Here is a 9,827-nt window from a genome sequence, read left to right as displayed (position 1 = left end):
ACATCAGAACATTTTGTAAGGATTAAAATATTTTAGATGCATTAGTTTACTATGATAACTGAATGAGATCACAGTAAATACAGCTTATGTGATGGACGGTGGGTTCAACCTCTGATGCTGGAGGAATATAGTCACACCCCTGCATGACATTAAAATCCACGCTCAAATACTTCAAGATCATTTCTGATATTGTTTAAAACAAGGATCCAGTTTATGTAGACTCTGCAGTCATGCACTTAAGATCGGTGTTTGTCTTAGTAATGACGCTGCTGTCGTCCACGTCTACTGGAATCAAACTAGATGGAAATGGATATGTTGACATTACAATTGCAATCAGTTCAAAAGTTCTAGAGGATGAAAAACTCATCAATAAAATCAAGGTAAATATGCACTCTATTAAAATGTGATAAAATACAATGAGGTAGAATAAACCAAAATTATATGTTTGTTTAAAAAATATTTTTACAGTATTTTACCTGTATTTCGAATGTTGTGCAGAATTGCATTTTTATTTTAGGGTGAATGGAAATGTTTAGTATAGATTTTATCATTTTTATTGGCATAATTTTAGTGGCTGTTTTGAAAACGTTTTGAAAAAAAATTTTAATCATGGAAAGAAATATATTATCAAATTTCAATGATTAAATGAAAAAAGAATTACATTTTATAACTGTACTAAAAACAAATGATGCTTCAAAATTCAAACTTACAACACTGAATGTTGGGAGTGTGGATTTAACATCATTGAGAAATAATTGGAGTTTTTACACATTTTTTACAAGTTATAAATTATTCTTTTTTTTATATGTAATTTTTGGTTTGTTTAACTAGATGACTTGCTAAAAGAAAATAAGAAATATGTCCTTAGCAAAATAGCAAAAATTTGCAAAAAAATAAGGAAACCACTAGAAAATTAAAATTTTAGTTAAATTTATTTATTTATTGAAAACGCAGATGACAATTTTTCCAAATGTAAAATACAAATGTTGTAATTTACAGCTTATCTGTTTAGTTTTTTTTTTCATAATGTAAAAAGAGTCATATTTATTTTCATTTTTAACTTCAGATGACTTAAATCAATATTTGGTGGAACAACTATGATTTTAAATTGCAAAAAAAAAAAAAAATGCATTTTTTTACATTTACATTTTTTTTTATAAATTGTTATTTTCTGGAGAAAAAATGCCACAAATTACAACATTTTTATTTGAAATTTGGAAGTTTTTACTCAAATGATCTGCATGTGTTTGTGTTTGTTAATGTTTAACTTATTTTAATTAGTAATGAATGCCGTAGATTTATTTGAAAATTATTCATTTTTTTAGTTTTGGTCAACTAAAATACCCAATTCAAACTCAATATGTTAAAGGCTATTTGTAATTGTGTGTTAAATTTACAATTCATTTTTACTGCTTTACATAAACACATGTACTTTGTTCTCTGCTTATATTATAATATTTTCATTCTGACAGGACATGGTCACCGAAGGGTCAGTTCATCTGTATAAAGCATTGGATAAAAAGGTCTATTTCAAAGAAGTTACAATACTAGTGCCACTCAACTGGAATAGTAAGGTCTTTACCAAAGCAAGAACAGAGTTATTTGAAACGGTATGACAAATTACGCCACTATCTTATTTGTTAAATCTGAATGTTCATACATGTCACTTACAAGAGATATTCATGTATGAACTGCAGGGCGTGATAAGAGTCGATAATGCTCATCCAGCATACGGTGATGAACCGTACACTAACCAGTATGGTGAATGTGGAGCCGAGGGTCAGTACATTCATTTCACACCAAACTTCCTCCGAGACGACAAACTCATAAAGCTTTACGGGTCAAGAGGTAAACATCAATTGTTATCCTTTAGCAGTTTAAACTGTAATATTCTTTTATTATTAGTGAGGATGGTTACATTTTTGCAGGAAAGGTCTTGGTGCATGAATGGGCTCATTTGAGATGGGGCGTATATGATGAATATAATGAAAAAACTCCATTCTACCGCTCTGCCAATGGCAAGATTGAATCCACAAGGTCAGGAATGTTAACAAAAATTAAATATTTTCTTTAAAAATCTCTTTGAAAATAACCTTAACTATTGATTTCTTACTTTTTTTCAGGTGTAGCAAAAACATTGAAGGTCAGCTTTATGATGTTACTGCTGATCCGCTTCAACCGTGCCAAAATGATCCACAAACTTCACTACCGACAGATGGGTGCAGGTTTATTCCCAACAAATATCAAAGCACAGAGAGCTCCATGATGTCTTTGCCAAGCCTGGATTCTGTAAGTACAGATTTCCACATCTGCATTGGTTTGTATGCAACATTAACATAGAAGTGTTCAATCAAAAATGTTTTGGTTTCAGGTGATCACGTTTTGTCGTGAAAGCGAGCACAATTATGAAGCCCCGAACTTGCAAAATGCAAAATGCAGCAACAAAGCAACTTATACCGTAATATTTGAGGATTCTGTGGATAAAGACGCACTTCGTTCTCTGAAACCACTGGCATCGACTCCACCAGCGCCAACTTTCAAAGTTGTGCAGCGGATGCAAAGAACTGTTTGTCTGGTTCTTGACATCTCTGGAAGCATGCAAGTATGGAAAAGCATTCACTTGACCTAAAAACAGACATGCTTTTCACACCTAAAAAAGTTAACCCTGGGTCATCTAAACTCCTTAAAGAATAGTTTGAAAACCCCAGGCTTCCTTTATATAAATTTTAGTGCTCCAATTAATCATTTTTAAATACTATGATGTGTAAAATTGATGTTACATGGCATGCCTATTTCATGCCAAGATTTTTAAAGTTGCATCCATTTTCTAGGGTTCACGTATTCTTCGACTGCAACAAGCTTCAACTCATTTCCTGCAGAACATCATTGAAGATCAGTCCAGCGTGGCACTTGTTACCTTTAGTACTGATGCATCTACTCTCAGTACCTTGACTACTATTGACAAAGAGTCCACAAGAGAGAATCTTGTCAAATTGTTGCCTAAAGCAGCAGGAGGATCGACAAACATGTGTAAAGGCCTTAATCTAGGCTTACAGGTACAATATTAGTTACACAATCAAGCCTAATTTTGCATGTTTATAATGTCTGATGGTTTGTTTAATGACAGTGTTTTTTGTCTTCAAAACTTAAAGGTACTTAAAACGGATAATCAAGATGTATTGGGAGATGAAATAATTTTTTTGACAGATGGTGAAGCAATGGATACCCTTAGTACTTGTGTTCCAGCTGCGATTAACAGTGGAGCCATAATACACACAATAGCTTTGGGTGATAAAGCAGATAAAGCACTGAGAGAAATGGCTGACAAAACTGGTGAGTTAAACATTAAAAATTATGAGCGTCATGGAAAGGTTTTGTGAACTATATGAATGCTTAAAACAATTAGAAATGAAAGAAACTCATTATAAATGGGAAAAGTGGGGGAGGGGTGATTCTGCAGCTTGTAAGTGACAAATTCTGCAAATTTTAGCTTGGTCCTCCTAGCAGCAAATTTTTATTCAAATTCTGAATGGATTTATACATGCCTTATATTATATACAGTGCTACACAAATGATGTGCATAAGCCACACAAGAGATAGAAACATGCATTGTGATCTGTGTAGTTCAGTTCACTAATAAACGATTCGAATCAAGTCAAAAATCTCAATACAAATGGTAATAGATCACAGAAAAAAACTTGCTATAATAAATTTGAGTGTACTGATCCAATATTATTAACATTTTGGTGTAAAATGCAAAGGTATTCATTCATTTTTGTGTGGCTACAATGTCCACACACTTTTGTCGCAAATGCAGGCCTATAATATAATAAAACATACTATCGATGTCTGTTTTTTAAATTTGTACATTTCTGTGTAAATTTCATATGTTTTGTGTTGAAATTAGGGGGGAAGTTTATCACAGCCAGTGATGATGTTCTCTCTAATCAGCTACTGAATGGATTTTCTTCACTAATAATGCCAACAGGAAACCAAACAAAAGATCCAGTTCAGGTTTGAGAACTGATTGCTCATTAAATGGCAAATTACCTTCAGACTACTTCTGGGGACCCACTATTAGTTCAACCCCTCTAAAACATCTTATCAGACAGGATTAGGATCATTTGAAAATATGCATGCAGTTGTGCTTAACCATGTTGGAAATAAACTTGGATGGCGGGTCCCCAGGAGTTGAAGACCTCTGGACTAGCTTTTCATGAATATTCTATTTTTTTTTCTCTTTCACCCTTTAGATAGACAGTGTGGGAATAAAAACATCTGACTGGTTCAATGGGACAGTATCAGTAGATCAGACTATTGGTACCAAAACCAGCTTTACAATAACCTATGAGGCCAGTTTACCTCGCATTTCCATACAGTCCCCAAGTGGTTTAATCTACAGTCAAACGCAGATGCGTCATGATGAACCAGCAAAAACTGTCACTCTAAAAGTTCCAGGAACAGCACAGGTAGGACAACTGGCACCAGATTCCCTAAGAACATTTCAAAAGAAAAGCTTTTACCTGTATCTAATCTGTTGTGTGTTTGGTAGACTGGAGACTGGAAGTACAGTATCTTAAGCCCAACACTTCAGTCTTTGACTGTTACAGCAACAAGTCAAGCAGCACGTGCTAACGTTCCTCCCATTACTGTCAAAGCCCAAATGAATCAACAGTTTAGTGATGGCAGTAAACCTATGATAGTGTTTGCTGAAGTAGTTCAGAATTACAAACCTCTCATAAAGGCAGAAGTGTGGGCTACGCTGGAATCTGAATCTGGGACTGTACATGAATTACAACTCCTTGACAATGGAGCAGGTAAATAACACACAATTATGGTTTTGGAAGTATATTTCCATTTATTTTGCCATGGCTAAATATGAGATGAACTGCAAGATTATAAACTTTGATTTGAAATAGAAAGACATTGGTATATCATACACAAAAAAGTTTTCTTAATGGTAATAATTTTGTGAGGAAAAAGAACTACATTTACGTAACATCATGGTTTGGTTTGGGGAATTAAACGGTAGTGATGACTAAGAAACAATCCAGGAAAAGGATGACTTATGGAATTAAAGAGATGAGGGGACAAACAGCTGGATGGGACCAGGGGAGACTCAGAGATGAGGAGCTGAACAGGACCAGAAGTGGCTTGTTGTAAGGAACCAGCGAAGACATGGGGGATGGAGTTGTAAGGGACCAGCGGAGACTCAGGGGATGAGGAAGATGAAGAGCTGTATGAGACCAGCAGATACTCAAGGTGATGATCCACAGGGCAACTTTTAGAGCAATTTTATTTCGCAATTTTGGACAACGATTCAGTCAGTGAGCCAGGTGAGATACAGGGCAACTAATCATGGCAACAGGATCCAGACAACAATTTTGGTGTCAGTCTGAAAGAAGGTTGTTCTATGCTCATCACCTTCAGGAGACAAGGAGTTTAACGAGACCAACAAAGTCAGGAGATGAGGATCTTAACAAGACCAGCAGAGACTCAGGAGACGAGAAGCGAAACGGGACCAAAAGCATCTGAGGGAAATAGAGCTTGATGAGACCAGTGGAGACTCAGGAAATGAGGAGCTAAGCAGGACCAGCAAGGACAGAAAAAGCCAGAAATCCTTCTTATTAAAACAATCCAAATGTTCATAGTCCAGCTCATCTTCATCGGTAGTAGTGTGAAATCCAAATAAAGTCAATTTTGAATGTTTCTCAATGGAAGTATATGGAAACTTACTGACAAGGAGATCAAATTTTGTTGGCAGGTGGGGTTACAGAGTGTCCCAGAGTATACTTATAACTCTCCACATATACGGCAAAACTCTCTTGAAGAGTTGAGTGGGCAAGCTGACACGCGGCTGTTCCCTGAGGTTGGCTTGATAAAAAGTACACAGAGTGTTACAGGAAGGTGATTAGATTTGCAAATTGAATAAAGCCTCCTGTTTGGTTCTCATAGGAGCAGTCTTCCTTCTCAAAAGTTTTCAATTTAACCATCTCATGCATACGATCACACCGATGTGATCAGCCTGGGGTCAACAGGAGTATTTAAAACTTACATGTAAAGGGTACACTGTATGGCTCATTATACCCCTCACCCAACCCTAACTCTAAAAAGAGATTAGAGTTCAACTCCTGAACCCTATACGTGTTCCAAAGTCCTCAAATAATAAAACTTTTTTGTTTTTTAACAGGAGCTGATACTTTCAAAGATGATGGAGTCTATTCTAGATATTTCACACGGATGAAAAAGGGGAGAAGCAGCTTGAAAGTAAGGGTTAAAAATAACGATGGACAAGCCAGATTTACTCTTCAAAAAAGAGGTGGTGCGCCATACGTACCCGGATATGTGGTGAATGGTAAACCTTGAGACTCTAAAAGCAAACAAACATTCCCTCAACCTCAATTCCTCACAATATCCAAGTGGTTCCTCTAATTGCAGGTGTAGTGGAGCTGAACCCGCCAAAGCCTTCAGTTTCTGAGGAACTACTGGAGGTTGGAAGCTTCACCAGAACAGCCACCGGTGAGAGTTTTGAGGTGACTCTAACAAGCTCAACACCACCAAAATTCGCTCCATGCAAAATCACAGATCTGAGTGCTGAGATCAATGAGGACGCTGTGCTTCTCAGCTGGACAGCTCCTGGTGAAGACCTTGATGAAGGATCAGGTAAAAGCACGCAATATACCATTTCAAAGTTAGATCACAAAATAATGTCTTCCATTGACCTTACAATGTGTTTCTTTTCATTTTAAGCAAAATCCTATGACATCAGGTGGAGTTTTGAACTGAGAGAGCTTCTGTTCAACTTCAGCAATGCTCATGTGGTCAACACATCTGTCATCTCACCACAGGTGTTTGGATCAGTCGAACAGCATTTGTTCAATCTCAGTTTTCCAATCCAAAATGGCACCACACTCTTTTTTGCGATTCAGTCTGAGGACAAAGAAAAACTGAAATCTGAAATGTCTAACGTAGCTTCAGGTTCAAAGATCATCCCTAATCCAAACACAGATCTAGACCTGAAGTTGATTTTTATTGCTATTTCTGTTTGTCTGGCGTCTGTGGTGGTTATTGGTATTTTTGGAATAACAACATGGGCTTTGAGACGAAAGAAGCTCTCTGATTCCTAGAGAAAAAAAAAACATTAAAGTATAATCCAAAGAAAAAGTTTGTATTTTAAAACTGCATTGTACACCATCTGCTTTCAATAAAAGTTCAATAAAATGTTTGGTGAACACATTGAAATTGGATATATTTGGAAATGTGTTGTGAGGGAATAAAATGTAATTTTCATTGAGATGATGAATACTGTGTATATATTTCTTGAAATTATTATGTGTTCTGGAAATGATGTACTTTATCATCACACAGTAACTATTGTTGTTTTTAATTCATCAGTTTCATTTGTATTGTGTCTGTTTGGATTTGGATTTGGGGTAAACTGGAGCACCCAGAGGAAACCCATGCAAACACAGGTTTTTTTCTTCACTTTCGCCAATTAGTAAAGTTTTTTCCCTCTCTGCTGTCGCCACTAGCTTGCATGGTTTGGGATCTGTAGAGCTGTGCATTGTTGGATTTGCTCTTCAGTGTTTGGACTCTCAATAGCTATTTTTAAACCTCACTGAACTGAGCTAAACTGAACTGAATTTAAACACTGAAAACTGAACTACACTGTTCCAATTTACTATGACCTTTTATGTGAAGCTGCTTTGACACAATCTACACTGTAAAAGCGCTATACAAATAAAGGTGAATTAAATCGAACACAGGGAGAACATGCAAACTCCGCACAGAAATGCCAACTGACCCAGCCGAGGGTTGAACCAGCAACCTTTTATCTGTGAGGCAATCGTGCTACCCACTGCTTCACCGTGACCGTGATCTGCATTATTGTAAACAATATTATAGTTTGGGGATCCATAAGAGTTGCTTGAAGCTGCCCAAAGTTGTCCCATTGACACAAAATCATAGAGACATGGGCTCATTTTGCTTAGTCACTAATCAGACTAAGCAGGAATCATCAAGAAGCTATTAGGCCACACCCTAGAAACATGATTAGGGCTCGATTGACTCAGGGAAGCAGTTGGAAAATCACCTTCATCGCTTCCACGCCAAGCCCAAGCAACAATTTTTGAACCCCCTATTAACCCGTAGGGGAATATCTTTAAATCTGAATATATTCAAAGCATAGGGGTTGCTTTATATCATTCATACCAACAAGAAGCCTAGTGTTATTGGCAGCTGTTAAGTTATCCAGCTAGACAACACTTTGGCATGTAACTCATCCTGCATCATTCATTGTAGACCCATAAATGAGGTGTGAAACTGACTGTCTTGTTGAGTTGAGGTGTGTTATGATTTTTCTGACCCCAGTGATCAAATGCAGCCTAAAATCAGCCCATAATGCACCATTGACTTAACTTGGGTACAAAATGTGTGACAGTTGTTTCAATTGAGAAACCAGTCTTTATGACCATAATAACTACACTGTAAAAAATACAGGAAAAACTACTATGTAACTGGGAAGGAACTTACCGTATTTTCATTTTACAGCTACTTTACCCATATTTTCAGTTACATTGTGCTTCATTTGTTCCATGTTTGGAAAGCTACATTGGCCTTGTAATTTGATGTACTTTAGCAAAATTTTATAGGTAAAGTGTTTTTACAAACGTATTGCATCCGTGTAAAGTTTACTGAGGTTTCTGTATAATCCTTAACAGAAAAAGTCAATTGTACTGAGGATATACTCTAAAATTACTGGAATTTTAATTTTAATAAAGGAAAATCCTTAAAAAAACAGAAAATGTCCTGGTAATTTTCTGCAAGTACAATCTGTTTTTTCTAAGGATTTTTTACAGTGTATTCAAGCAACCATTTAGTGCACCCTAGCAAATAAATAGAAACATTAAGAAAAATAAATCAGCTCCAAAATATCATAGAGACATGCCATTGTGGCGTGAGACATGGCAAAGACATGCCATTGCGGATTTTTGCCTCAGTAAGCACTTCTCACATTTTCTTTAGGGTCAGTACTTATAGTGAAGTTTTAATAAATGGTTTCATATGTTCAAAATTACAGTAAAACAGCATCAAGAAATGGTTTTGTTGTGTAGAAAGAAAGATATAAAGGTCCTTTGTAATGCTTTGTAATCTGTTAATGATTAAAAACATTTAAAAAAAAAAATTCTCAGAAAATATCTTATTATTTATCGAATGACTTTCCATTCAATTTATAGACGTTCTCTTTTAATGTGTCACACTTATGTTGCTGGAGGGAGCAAGAGGAACGCAGGAGAAATTCTTCAGAAAATTCCTTTATGAAATCCACGACAGAACACAGCCAGACCACAGGGTAACATAAGCATAATAACTGAAAACTCCTAAACCAAAGAGAAGAAGATTACACCATTGAGAGTAATACATGTGCAAGGGGTTAACTGATAATGACCTGACACAGTAACAAATAAAACACAAAGACAAACATGGGTATTTTCAAAACTATATTTTTGATGCGGTTAAAAGTATTGGCTGACTGAAACCTAAACTTCAGCCAGGGTGAAGATTTTGATGCAAATTCCACACTTTTGCAGCAAACGCATTGCATATTCTGCATCATTTGCACCCCAGGATGGTAATCCACCTCTTTTCTACATCCCACACACCAAATATATCCCTATATCCTCCACCAAAGACAGGTAAGCACATGTTAATTAATAACAGAATTGAATTTTGGGTGAATCCTTTAATATATATAACTATAATTTTTTTTTTCCCTGACATTACTGTAACTCTTTAACACAATAAATCACATGATAATATGAAAATAA

At 36.0% G+C, this 9,827-nt stretch overlaps 1 protein-coding gene across 1 annotated transcript; it reads left to right on the top strand.

The window, feature by feature from the left end:
- Window positions 1-205: 205 nt before the first annotated feature.
- clca5.2 (chloride channel accessory 5, tandem duplicate 2) lies at window positions 206-7,294 on the top strand. Its single transcript, XM_056473973.1, has 14 exons — window positions 206-380; window positions 1,473-1,610; window positions 1,698-1,848; window positions 1,929-2,037; window positions 2,124-2,289; window positions 2,372-2,602; window positions 2,832-3,056; window positions 3,153-3,333; window positions 3,908-4,014; window positions 4,254-4,469; window positions 4,553-4,817; window positions 6,191-6,355; window positions 6,439-6,663; window positions 6,751-7,294. The coding sequence occupies exons 1-14, from the start codon at window positions 231-233 to the stop codon at window positions 7,125-7,127; spliced, it is 2,706 nt and encodes a 901-aa protein (XP_056329948.1). The 5' UTR covers window positions 206-230; the 3' UTR covers window positions 7,128-7,294.
- Window positions 7,295-9,827: the final 2,533 nt, after the last annotated feature.

Source organism: Danio aesculapii, chromosome 15, assembly GCF_903798145.1.
Source record: "Danio aesculapii chromosome 15, fDanAes4.1, whole genome shotgun sequence".
Classification (NCBI taxonomy): Eukaryota; Metazoa; Chordata; class Actinopteri; order Cypriniformes; family Danionidae; genus Danio; species Danio aesculapii.
Note: the sequence above shows the minus strand (reverse complement) of the source record. Positions and strands in the feature narration are given on the sequence as shown.